This window comes from Phoca vitulina, unplaced genomic scaffold, assembly GCF_004348235.1.
Source record: "Phoca vitulina isolate PV1807 unplaced genomic scaffold, GSC_HSeal_1.0 scaffold6, whole genome shotgun sequence".
Classification (NCBI taxonomy): domain Eukaryota; kingdom Metazoa; phylum Chordata; class Mammalia; order Carnivora; family Phocidae; genus Phoca; species Phoca vitulina.
The window spans coordinates 14809887-14822826 of record NW_022589709.1 but is presented as its reverse complement, the minus strand read 5'-3'; the positions used below and the strand labels follow the sequence as shown (position 1 = coordinate 14822826).

Genomic DNA, 12940 nt, shown 5'->3' with positions numbered 1-12940 from the left:
AGAGGTTTGCCTGACTTTCTGTGTTTCCTCTCTTCTGGAGCCTTAGTGATTATAATACTTAACCCAATGAGCTTAGTGGAATTTTAGGCATTAGCATAGCCAGACATGAGGAACTAAATTAGGAGCAGAAAGACTTCTGGTAAGTCAATACTTTGTTCTCATGACTTCTCTAGCCTGTACTTCTCCTGGTTTCTGCCTGCTTCTTACTCCCTCTCTCTTGCTTCCTTTCCAACAGCTTTCTGCCTTTTAAGACTGGTGCTGTCCCTCTCTCTACCCTCCGCATTCTCCCCTTTTGCAAGCTTATGCATAATCATTGTTTCAGATGTCAGCTCGGGGCAGATGGTGCTGATCTCAGCCAGGTTTCTGTCCCACATTTTTCACCTTTTGCCCTATTTTACCTCACACACAGTATTCCCAATTCAGTTCCACTGACATGGATTACTGAGCATCTGTTAGATGCAAGGTCAGGTGCCAGGAGCTAGACTTCATCCCTTGCTGCTTTCTGGAATTTCTGGAAAGGAATGACATGAGAAGAAGGAGTAGTGGCTCCCACTTTCTGCCTGCTGTCACCATGTAAGTATTTACATTCTTTTTACTTTTTTTAAAGTAGGCTCCACACCCAGTGTAGAGCCCAACCTGGGGCTCGAACTCATGACCCTGAGATCAAGACCCGAGCCAAAATCAAGAGTCAGACGCTCAACCGACTAAGCTACCCAGGCGCCCCAAGGACTTAAATTCTTCCAAGAACTCTGGCCTCAAATCCTGGTCCCCTTCTGATGATCTCCAAACCCTGAGCTTTAGGGACATCTGCCTCTCAGATGACTTATCTCAATGGCAACCAGACAGACTGAGCTACTATTTTTTAGCAATTGTAGGGTGCTTTACACAGGCCATCTCCCCGTATTCTCACAGCGTATCTTTGGGGGTATTGCCACGTTCATCTCTAAGAAGATCAGCGGTAAATTCAGGTCTCATAGGTAGTGGGTGTCTGAGTGTCAGGTCCAGATCTACCTGCCTCCAAAGTCCATACTCTCCCACATGTCCAGCTAATAAATGATGTATCTGCGGTTTGGTATTTGTGAGAGATCCATGAATTGTTTATTAGAGAGCCTGCCTTTTTCTCACATTCCATTTCCATCCAGCATCACGTGGCATCTGCATAGCTCTTCCCTCTACGTGTAACCTCCTTTTAAATTTTTATTGGAGTTCCATCTTTCACTTGATGAGAAATTTTTGCCCCAACTGGAGGACTTGTGGAATCCATTTCACAAATTGCTTTGTCTTATTTCCACATAGATTGTAAGGTGAATGTGTCTGCAATGTAGGTGTGAGCCTAGACAAAACTGGGTACTTCTCTCACTAATTTGTCCTGATTTACTGTTTTTTTGGCCAAGAATCTTCACTTTGGTGGCCCTCTTCAGTTCTTTGTCAGCACTGGCAGACTTTATTTTCCCCCTGTGTTGGACTGTTTGCCATAAAGAAATAAAGGTTTGATCATTCAGAGACATTCTCTTTGGGTGTGGATGGCAGGGGTGGGGCTAAAGCAGGGGTGTTGAGGGAGGGGTGGGGATGGGTGGGTGGTGAATTGACCTCATGTACCAGATACCTGACTTTTGTTCTGACCCAGACACCACAGAAGACTGGATTCCAATTCAGACCATTACGTCCTGACACATGAATACTGGCCATGGACTTCAAGGTCCCTTAAGAATCTTGGAGACCAAGATGGTCACACTCACAAATGCCCAGTGTCTTAGTCAGCTCAGGCTACTGTAATGATATACCTTAGACTGGGTGGCTTGAGCAACAGATATTTTTTTCTTATTGTTCTGGAAGCTGGGAGGTCTGAGATCAGGGTATTAGTGTGGTTGCGATCTGGTGAGAGCCCTCTTTCTGAGTTGTAGATGGTAATCCCATCATGAAATCTTGATCCCCATGACCTCATGTAAACCTAATTACCACCTCCAAATACCAATTTGGAATTAGGGCATCAGCATATGAATTTTGGGGAGACACAGACATTCAGCCCATGGCACCTAGTTTCTGCCAAACAACTATGGGTTCACAGAATCACTGGGTTTGAATTTTAGCTCTGCCAACTACTAGCTATGTGACCTGGGACAAATAATTTAAACTTCTGGAGTCAGTTTCCTCATCTGTAAAATGGGAATAATATTGGTACCCATATCCTAGGATTATTGCAATAATGAAATGAGATAATGTTATAACCTCTTAACACAGTCTCTGACACCCAGTGAATGAAACTGTAACACAGAGGTTCAGAGCATAGCCTCCAGGACCAGACTGCCTGCAGTGACTCTTAACTCTGCTTCTTATTTAGCTCTGTGACTACTGGTGAGTAACTTAACTTCTCTGTGCCCAAGTTTTCTCACCTGTAAAACAGAGATAATCATAGTACCTACTAAAGAGAGTTGTAAAGATTGAAATGAATTAGTAATTAAGCACAGAAAGAACTATATTAGTATCACTATCATTATTATCCATATGCTCCACGAGATAATATATCAGTGAGGTCTGACGGAGAAGTCATAGTAAAACCTCCACAGTTTGGAGGTTTGAATCTGGGGAGAGGAAGGAATACTATTTAAGGTAGGGGAATCAGACTTCCTCTGGAAATTTCTGAGTGCTTGCACTTCAGTTTTCTAGCCACAAATCTTCCTTCCAGACAAATGGTTTCAGGTAAGTATTTGTTGCTGCTTAAATTTCACTTGCATGTCAGCCCCCAGCAGTCAGAAAATAAAATTCTATTTTAGTGAGCTACTTCTGCCGCTCTCAGTTTGCTCACTGCTTTGTAACCTGAAGTAAACAGAGGTGTCCTGTGGTGTAGCGTCCCACAAGATTGGAGTAGTTCGTGTAGTTAACTGAAACCACATGTGCAAAGCTATGTCCACATTCACTGGACACAGAAGGGCTTACTGGTGGTATGTGGGTTTCTGAGTGGTCTCCTGGTAAGGTACTGTCTAAATCTCATTTGGATAAACTAATTTGGTAGGAGCCTCATCTTCCAGAAGGTTCTGCTGCAGTTGGTATAAAAATAATGCCAATAATTGCGTTTGGAGTTTTTTTTTCTTTAAAAGTGGGAAAGAAATGAAAGAATTCCTCAGAGCACCATCTTTGAGCTCTTGATTCTACCAGAAAGCAAATAATTTAACTGCAAGATGGTTATGGTTCAGAGAGAAAATCATTACTATTCCCATCACTGGTCAAAATGGGAAAATTATTTCTGTGTTCTTTATCCTAGCCCTTATCTTGGAGCCCTTTTGGGGACACTGGCTGAGTTTGTTTAAATTAGTTTTATAATGATGATGTTAACTGTACAATAGTAAAGTAATGACATCTTCCTCCTTCTCTCTCTCTCTTCCTCCCTCCCTCTCTTCCTTCCTTTCTTCCCTTCCTTCTTTTTCTCCCTCTCCTTCTTTCTCTGATATTTATTGGACATGTGTTAGACACTGTGCATAGATAAAAAGAAAATCCTTTCCCATTAGGAAGGTCACAATGTCTAAAAAGTCCTCTAGGATTTTTACTTTGCAAATTCTGTTTAACCATTTCAATCACTCTGCATATTGTAGTTTCTCAACACATATTTGTTGAAAAAATATTATGCCCTAACTTTAAGTTAGGGTGCAGCATTACTTCCATTTGCAGATAAGAAAACAGAGGCAAAGAGTGGGAAATAAGTGCTATTAGCATTTTCTTGGTCCAGCATTGTGCTGGACTGTCACGTAGGTTTCTCCTTTATCTGAATTATCACAGCAACCAGTTAGGTGCTCACTGGTACCACTTCCAGAGGAAGCTCAGATAGGGTTGAGTATCTCCCAGGAGGTGACACAGTTAGTTGGTGGCAGAGGCAGGCCTGGAGTTCAGGTCTCTGTATCCTTTCATTCAGGGCATTCTCTGGCTACCGAAGGCTCAGGTCCTGCTGGTGAGAAGTGGTGGGTGGTTAGGGATGGGTTTGGAGTTGTTCCTGGTCTCCAACTTTCCTGTTTCTGCTTGGTTCTTTCCTTCAGGCCCTTTGCTTCTCTCTCTAGGAATAACTATGGTATCAATAGCCACCCCCGTCCCCACTGGGTTAGATATTCTACACATTTTATCTCATTTGGTCCCAACAATGATTTTACTTCTTTGCTGGTCATTAGTGCCCCTGATGGGATATTTATGGGTGTATGGGGATGGGGCAGATGCTGAAATGTAAAAAACCTCAACGCATCTACCTGGAAGCCTGCCTCTTATATGTGTATCTTTGGGAAGAGGTGTCTGGCTCCAAGCAGCTTCCTGTGGAATCCAGCTGGGCTGGTTCTCCACCCCAGGCTTCCTCCCTTCAGTAGTCAATTCTCAAAGCCACATTTGTTTGATTGATTTTGATTCATCACCAGCTCCATGGAGCCTGGGGGCAAGGGAGACAATGGGAGGAAAGCTTTCTGGTTTTTCCTCTTGGATTTTAGAAAACCCTCAGGAAGAACCATCCCAAACTCCCTTAGGAGATCAATTTTGGGAGGATCCTGAACTCTGCTTCAAGAATTCTATGTTCTTTCGGATGAACTTCAGGACCCCTCTCTCCTCACCACCCCAAGCTTTCAGCCTGCAGGCTCCTTCTACATTCTGCCCTCCCCTACCACGGTCCCAGGCTGAGGAGGTGGAGATGTAGGTCTCTTTGCTTATAATAGGCCAGAACACAAGGAGTTCACATTATCCAACAGGGAAGAGTAATGAGCACATTTATTAATGAGTGCCCAATGTTTGTGTCAATTGTCAGCACAAATTATTGATTTGAGCAAAACTTAACTGCTGTTGGTGGAAATTCATTTGCAGATAAAGTCAGTGAGATATGGCATTTAGATATCCACTGACATGTTTCAATTTCTACCTCCTTTGCTTTCTCAGGATGGATCCAGGCTCTGTTGGAATTTCAACAGAAATTCCAATTCGCTACACACATTGTTTCCTTCCTTCTTTCCTTCCTTCACTCCTGTCCTTTAGCTTCAGTGCTTTCTTCCTTCCTGCCTTCCTACCTTCCTCTCTCCCTCCCTCCAATATCATGTTTCCTGTCTACTATGCCCCAGGCACTGGGGATCCATCACTAAGATCTATCTCAGCCACCAAGGAATCTCTGGTCCAGGGACTGTCTTTACAAACAGAATCACAGATGGGGCACCAGTTCCAACCAGCTATGTTCCAAACAGGATGCATTCGACATTGCCTTCCTGGCCTGCAGAACTTGACTTGTACTGCCCTCTGCCCATTCCCTTGTGTATTTCCCCACATGGAATGCTGTCTCTTCTTTTCTCTGCCAACAAAAGCCAGCCTGTCAGGGCTCAGCTGAAGGCCTGATGCCCCACACTCCTCCAGTTTGCTCTCCTTTCTTTGAGTGCAGAGCATGTATTTGTTTGTCAATCATGTGTTTTTTGGGGAAATCTCTTGCTTTAATTTCTTGCATTGCTAATTAGCTCTCAGTTGTAATGGTGAGAATTACTACTATAGGAAGGCAGCATGCCAAGGACATGGGATTTGAAGGCAGACCTGAGTCTATTCATGTCTCTGACACTCACTGGCTGGATGACTTTCAAATAACTTGACTTTGTTGAGTCTTCATTTTTGCAACTGTCAAATGAAGACAGTGGTGTTTCCTGAGTCCCAGGACACCCCTGTTGGCCATGAATACAAGGATGGTTTCAAACCATCTCAACCGTCTCAACCCTACAACACCTGAGGGGAGGACACATTCCTATTGGAAACAGTGGCCAAGGCAGTAACTCTTGTTTGATGATATGGGGAGTGAACTGGAAAGAAGATTTCAGTAGAACTCCCACATACCCCCATTTTATAGATTAAAAACCTGAGGCCTGGGAGGGGTGCTCAGTGACTCAGACAAGGGCCTAGAATGGCAAGGACGTTAATAAAACTTTGACAAAGACACAGATGTTGTATTTTTCCAGAGAGGACACATGAAAGGAAGAGAAATCTAGTTCTTCAATGCAAGAGACATTTACAAAGTGTCTACTATGCACCGGGAGTTATACCTTATACATATTGTGTCTCATCTTCCCCAGTTGTAGAACTTAGTATACAGGGATCACACACCACACTTAATAGCATGGACTCTGAGGTCAGAGGGACCCAATGTTGGGTTCCTGAACAGTATTTGCTAGCCCTGTGCTTTGTGAAAGTTACTCGACTGCTCCAAGCTTCAGGCTCCTCACCTGTAAGATGGGGATCATACCAGTACCTACACCACAGTGGTGCTGTGACAGAGGAAATGCAGTGGGTGATCCATGAATATTAGCTGTCGTCATCATCATCATCACTCATTTAATAGATTAGGAATGGAGACTCAGAGTTTGAATAAGTTGAAAAAGGTCACAGCTAGTAAGTGGTAGAACTAGAACTTGAACTCAGGTCTGTCTGACTCCAAAGTCCACCTCATTTTAATTGTACCATGTTGACTCCCCGAGAGGGGAGAACTCCTAGCCCCATCCCACTAACTTGGACTTTGGGAGAGGGGGTGCAGCCCATATGAATTACTAAAAGTGAGGCTTCATCAAATACTTTTAAATAACACATTTTAATGGTTTCATGAATATTTAGTAACTCAACTAAGTCAAACAAATGCTGCCAAGACTTCAGTGCCCTGGGGACCTGCTGGAGTAGACAGACAAGGATGATCTGTAATTATAACACAGACTGCATGCAAACGGTGATTCTGCAGAATATGAAAACAACTCAGTCTCTTACAAATTATGACTATCTGCTTTACCATGTTATTGCTGTTAACCTGCCCCATCCTCGAAGACAAACCAACTAAAACCTATCGCATCTGCAAAGGATCACAAATTTCAAATTAGTGGTGTCAGAATGAACGATGCTTGCCTTCCTACACCCTATTTGCAATCATGTCCTCCAATTTCTCCTCCGTTCCCCGTCCCACCCCCTTTCCTCCTGGGAAGACATTTGTCTTTAGAGACTGGCAATGAGGCATTTGCCATTATACACATTATGACATATTTTACATATGCTCCAAGAACCTGGGGCTAAATTACACTGGTGAGTTATTAAAAACAGCTCTCAATGCTATTATTATTTATTGCATTTCCAACTCTCTGCAGCAGCTGATTACACTGCTTAATCTTGTATTTTCTTTTAATTCCCCCCCTCCCTGAAATTAATTCTCCCTGCAATGAATAAGCAAGGTTAGCCACACTGAGCACCCTTTGGGAAAGAAAGTTCGGATTCTAGAAAAGAGTTTGATTGACAGCCCTGGGACTGAGTCTCCCTTTCTTCAGAGGAGAAAATCTCTCACTTGAAGTATAAGCACCTCTTCTCCAGAGCGCTTCCAGAGTTCTCCAAATCACATGTCTCTCCATGCTAGTCCCCTCCATGCAGTGCCCTTGGCCATCTTTGACTATCATCGAAGGTCTTCAGTGCCATGGCCCCTGCTCACCTCCCAGACTCACCTCCCACAGCCCTGCCTCTCCCCCTGTGGTGCTGTCATCCCTAGGACTTATCTCCCCCAGTGCCAGGCTCTGACTCATGAGCCTTCCTACCTACTGGTCATTTCACCTCCAATTCTACCTCCATTCTTATTGCCTTGGCCAACACCTTTTCCTTGAAGACTCGGCTTAGAAAAGATCTCTTTGTGAAGCCTCCCCAGGGGAGGGGAACAGGAGCGTTTCTTCCCTGCTTCCATGAAAACTGGCACTTAACATGGATTATAGCACTGGACACACTGTATTGTCATTATGTATTTATGTATCTGTTTCTTGTCACACTGTGGACTACATGAGAACAAGGGTAGATCTCAGTTGTTCAAGTTCCTAGCATAAGGCCCTAGTGCAAGTAAGTGCTTTAGAAATTAAGAAATCCCAAACTCGGAAGCAGCTAGTGGACTAGAAAGAGCCAAAGCTCTTGAATTAGGCATTTATGTATTCATTCATTCATTCATTCATTCAACAAATACTTATTGAGCATCTATTAAGAGACAGGCACTGTGTCAAACACTAGGGATACAATGAATCAATGGTTACAGTGTTAATGACCTAATAAGGCAGACATATAAGACTCAAATAATAGCATAAGCATATAATTATAAACTGTGATAAGTGCTATAAGGGAAAAATACTCAGTTATGACAAGATAAACACAGAACACAACACATTCTGAAATTGGTGTAGGGAGTATCATCAGGGATACCTTCTTTGAGGAAGTGATGCTTGAGCTAAGACCTGAAAGATGAGTAGGTATTAACATGGACAAGAGCATTTAAGGAATAAGTGAAAGCATGCACAAAGGTCCTGAGGTGAGTGGGAGCCCAAATGCTGAAGAGGTGTCTGGGAACTGACTTAAGGCCAATGCAGGAGCCCAGGGAATGGACATGGGTGGAGGGGGTGTGATGAAAGATAAGACTGGGAGGCATTCAGGGGTCAGCCCAAGTAGAGTCTTGTAGACCATGTTAAGGATTTGTCTGACCTGGGAACAATGAGTTTTAAGTTAGAAATAACCTCATAAGTGTGTGTGTGTGTGTGTGTGTGTGTGTGTGTGTGTGTGTGAGAGAGAGAGAGAGAGAGAGAGTTGTATTTTAAAATGCTTGCAATGGAGAGAACTGATCAGAAGGTGGCAAAGTACACAGATATTGTGGAGTATATACCTATAGACTGCCTAAGAGGACAGTGGCAAGGTGGACTTAATGACTGAAGCACCACAATGAGGGGGGATGTCTTCTAGAAGTCCTCATAGAGACACTTGGATCATATGTCAAGGTCATAGTCCTGCTCCAGGATGTCCCTCTTCCAATGCAGAAACTCATACTGGGGTTAGCTGATGTGGGGGCCTCTACTTTAGAGTTAAGGTCCCAAGGGCTGTCCTCCCTGAACTCAGGATGATTTATAGTTTATGCATCTAAGGTAAAGAGGTCAGACAGCTGAACTTCATCTCTAAGTTTTGCCTTTGACTTTTGGGTCTTAGAAGGGTTAAGTCAACTCCAGGCTAGACTTACTTTTCTATCTTGGAAAGAATGGGACCTGGGTTGTCATCTTATTTCATCTTTCCATTCCATCCATCCATCCATTTTAACCCATCCATCATCCATCCATTCATCCATCCACCCATCCATCCAACAAATATTCATTGAGACAACAGTGGAGAAGTATCTAGAACCTGGCCTCTTGATCCTGAATACAGTACTTGCTTCCCTGGTCCACATTGGTCATTATGCCAGACACTTCACAGAATTTTGTTCTTTCAGTTCTTTGGTTGCTGAATTGGAGCCCGAGGCAAACCCTGCATTCTTTTCTCCTGCTTTAATTGGCCCATTATTTTAAACTTTTGTAGATAAGGGAATAAAAAAGTCAGTGGAATATTGTATTCATCACATTCAAATTAATATGCTTCATTACCATAAGACAAGGAGTGTAGTTGCAATATTTTCTCAAAACTTTTAATTGAACAGAGCATGGGAGGGAGAAAAGCAAAAATGGAAACCACCAAGCTTGGATGTTGTTTTTCACTTTCTCAGAATGTGTGCTGTTTGTGATCCACTCATCTCATTAGTGTTGATTATGAACGAAAATAAAATGGCATTTAACACTGTGCTGAGACTTTAATTAAAGCCAAACCTTCATACCCAGGAACTCTCTGAAGTCTAAGGTAGTTATTCTAAAATGGTATAAACATCTGCTGAGCCAGTGGTACCCCCCACACCCATTCTATCCCCTGCTGTTGGAAGCCACTACTAGATGGAAGCCATCCTTCCATCCATCCCTTCCACAAATTAGCTTTAACTTCAACATTTAAACTGTAATGTAGTTCTGGGGGAAGAAAACAAATATTTGTTAAGTACCACTGTGTTTATCATTTTAAATGCATTATCTGAAGGCTAATACAGCAGTGGGAATAGAGGGAATATTCAAGTAAGGGTAGTTAGTAGTACTATATACATTATCTCATTTATTTATTTATTTAAAGATTTATTTATTCATTTGAGAGAGAGAGAGAGAATGTTAATGGGGGAAGGGCAGAGGGGGAGGGAGAGAGAGAATCCCAAGCAGACTTCCCACTGAGTATGAAGTCTGATGCTGGGCTCCACGTGGGGCTCGATCCATGACCCTGAGATCATGACCTGATCTGAAACCAAGAGTTAGATGATTAATGACTGAGCCACTCAGGCGCTCCCTACATTATCTCGTTTAATCATCAAACAGTCCCATGAGGTGACAGCAAATTATTATTGTATGTATTTTATAGGAAGTAAAACTGAAGAAATCCATAGAAATTAGGTGACTTGCCCAAGGTTATATTGACTCCATGTTTTCCTGCTTTACAATGCTGAGCTAGAAAGAGTATTCCGGGTTATCTAAATCCATCTATTTATTCATTCAACAAACACAGATCACCTATTGTATGCCAGCATTTGTGTTAGGGTCTGGAGAGACCTCAGTCTCATTGCTCACAGGTTCAATGAGGTAGGGCAGACAATTGGATTTTCTCCAAGGAGGTAAGACTACTGGAACAGTTTCATCTGAGTTTCTTACAGAAGGACCCATTGGGAAGGGAGCCTAATGGCTCATTTTCCAGAGACTGACAACCCCAACTCCAGCTCCCAGCAGCAAATATGGCACAATGTCCATCTGGCTAGACTGCAAGTGGGCTTCCAAGAAATACCTGGGAACCATCCCACACAGCATGCCAATGAGTGACCACATTCATCTGGGCTACCTGGCATCAGGCGCCATGGATAATGATGAAGCATCAGTGTCTGGTGCAGACTGGTCACTGATATATATTTGCACTCCCCGCCTCCCCTGTCATGGTTCCCCAACTTTGTCTGGTTTCTGTGCTCATACCAAAACTGGGCTCCTTCCCTGCAAACCCACAGTTTCTCTATTTGGAGGAGAAATCAATGCAAGAGAGCAATCACTGATACGGGCAGGGACTCAGGGATTTCTAGGGCTGACATGGTGTTAGGACGATCAACTCATTGCTCACTGACAAGGGAGGTGGTGGTCCAGAGCAGGGCAAACCATCTGCCCCATGCCAAATAGCAGAACCAGGACTTGGACTCAAGACTCTTGACTTCAGTTTGATGGTATTTCCCTTATCCTAGCCAGCCCAGGGGGGAACATTTTAGGTGATCCTCCTAAACTAGGGGAGGGGTCAGGATGTTGTAGAAATGATTCTTGCCCAAAGATTACCTTCATGTTTACCCACCTTTGATGTACCTCCTCCCCACTCCCTTCTTTGGGAGCCTCATTGCCCAGGGACTCTGGCTGGCTGTGACTGGCCCTGTCTGCTCAATACTTCGCCACTCCAAGGCTTCTCCTGTTAAGCTTCATCTTCTGGGAAAAGGAGACAGTTTCAAAGAAAAGCACATATCACCATGGGCCTCCCCACATCTGTTCCCTGAGATTTCCTTTAGGAGTGAAACTTATGACTCAAAGTGGCCAGTCCAGTCCTAGGATCTCCTCAGTCCCAGTGACTGATTGGTTCAGAGATGGGCACATGACCCGATCGGAGCCAATGAAGTTCTGAGAAACTCTGCAGATCACCTACAAGGGTCAATAAATACCCTTTGGCTTAAAACAATAGTGGGTTGTTTTTTTTTGTTACTTGCAACCTGAAGAATCCTGAATGATGAAATAATAAACATAGTAAATAACAGGAGTTGACTATTTACTCTGTCCTTGTACTGTTTTGAGTTCTTAATTTTGTGAATTCTGAGTATTCGCAACCTTGTAGACAAGCAGTATGGTTATCCTTATATTACACCTGATGAGGTTAAATAACTTACTGAGTGAGAGTTGCCTGGCGGGTAAGGGATGGAACCAGGCTTTGCACCAAGGCCGCCCGGGTCTTGAGCCCCTGTTCTTGACAACAGTGCAGTACTGCCCCTACATATATATTCTTTTCAGTTAAGACCCAAGGGCCCTCTTTTGCATTGCTGGTCCTGCAGAGAGACAGTTCCTTAGCCGATCTGCCCCAATTCTTGACAAGGACCAGATCAGTTTCATGAGGTCCCCAGTGCAGAGGTAGTTTGTGCTGATATGTCCCTCTCAGGGGCCCGCCTAAGCTGTGCTTCTATCACTGGGGGTGTGTTTCTTTGGATTATTAATAATTGTAATTATAGCAATAAAAACTTTTACTTGTTTAAAACCTGCTACATGCCAAGCCCTCTTTTAAGTACTTTATACACATTATGTCATTGAGTCCTTAGAAAAGAGAAAAAGTGAAGTTGACTGTCACGTCCAAGGTCCCAGAAGTAGGAAGTATTCTCACTCTCACAGTCCGCTGGAGGACATACCCTGACTTCTGGGCTTCTTGAATCTGTGACCCCCCCAAGAGGGAGGAGTGGGCAGGGACCCAGTGAACAGACAGCACAAGAAAGGCCAGAATGATTCATCTGTTCCAGTCACAGCAGCAGGACAGGGAGTTCTCCACCCGCCAGGTACCGTTGGTCTGATGATAAGATCGAGAGTGAAAGTACAGAAAGGACTTCTCAAGAGTCAGCAACTGGAAAAAAGACCACGTGGCAATACCCAAAATGTGAGCTGTGGCTTTTTTTTGCTGGTGGGTAATTAGGGATTCTTATCTTTTTCTCTATTTTTTCAGAGTTGCTAAATTTTCCACAATAAGCATGACTTACTTTTATGCTTATAAAGAAAATGAAACAAAACAACACCCCATTATGAGAACTAATATAAAAAAAAAATCAGGGTTCCTTGGAGAAATGGCTGGTTCCAGGGCTAAGGCAGGAAATATACAAAATGAGCCCAGAGCATCTTGTAGTGCCAGAGAGTAAGGAAGTGCTCGAAAACAAACAGCGCCCCCCCAACATTGATGGGGATATGTCAAGCACAAGAGCCAATGAGAGAGTTTCCAATGGCCAAAAGTGGTAAAATTTGAACAACAAAAAAAGGTAAAATAATATTGGATT

The 12940-nt window shown here is 43.4% G+C and overlaps 1 protein-coding gene across 4 annotated transcripts in view; it reads right to left on the bottom strand.

Moving 5' to 3' along the window:
- Positions 1-12940, bottom strand: part of KCNIP1 (potassium voltage-gated channel interacting protein 1) — a 204647-nt gene that overhangs the window by 47334 nt on the left and 144373 nt on the right. Inside the window, exon 2 of one of the 4 annotated variants that reach the window (XM_032403700.1) lies at positions 11218-11345. The exons of 2 other annotated variants lie outside the window; for them this stretch is intronic. In XM_032403700.1, coding sequence (XP_032259591.1) covers positions 11218-11260 — 43 coding nt within the window. In that variant the 5' untranslated portion in view covers positions 11261-11345. Of the gene's footprint in view, positions 1-11217; positions 12692-12940 lie in introns of those variants that run through there. One more of the 4 variants, XM_032403699.1, reaches the window with a different exon arrangement.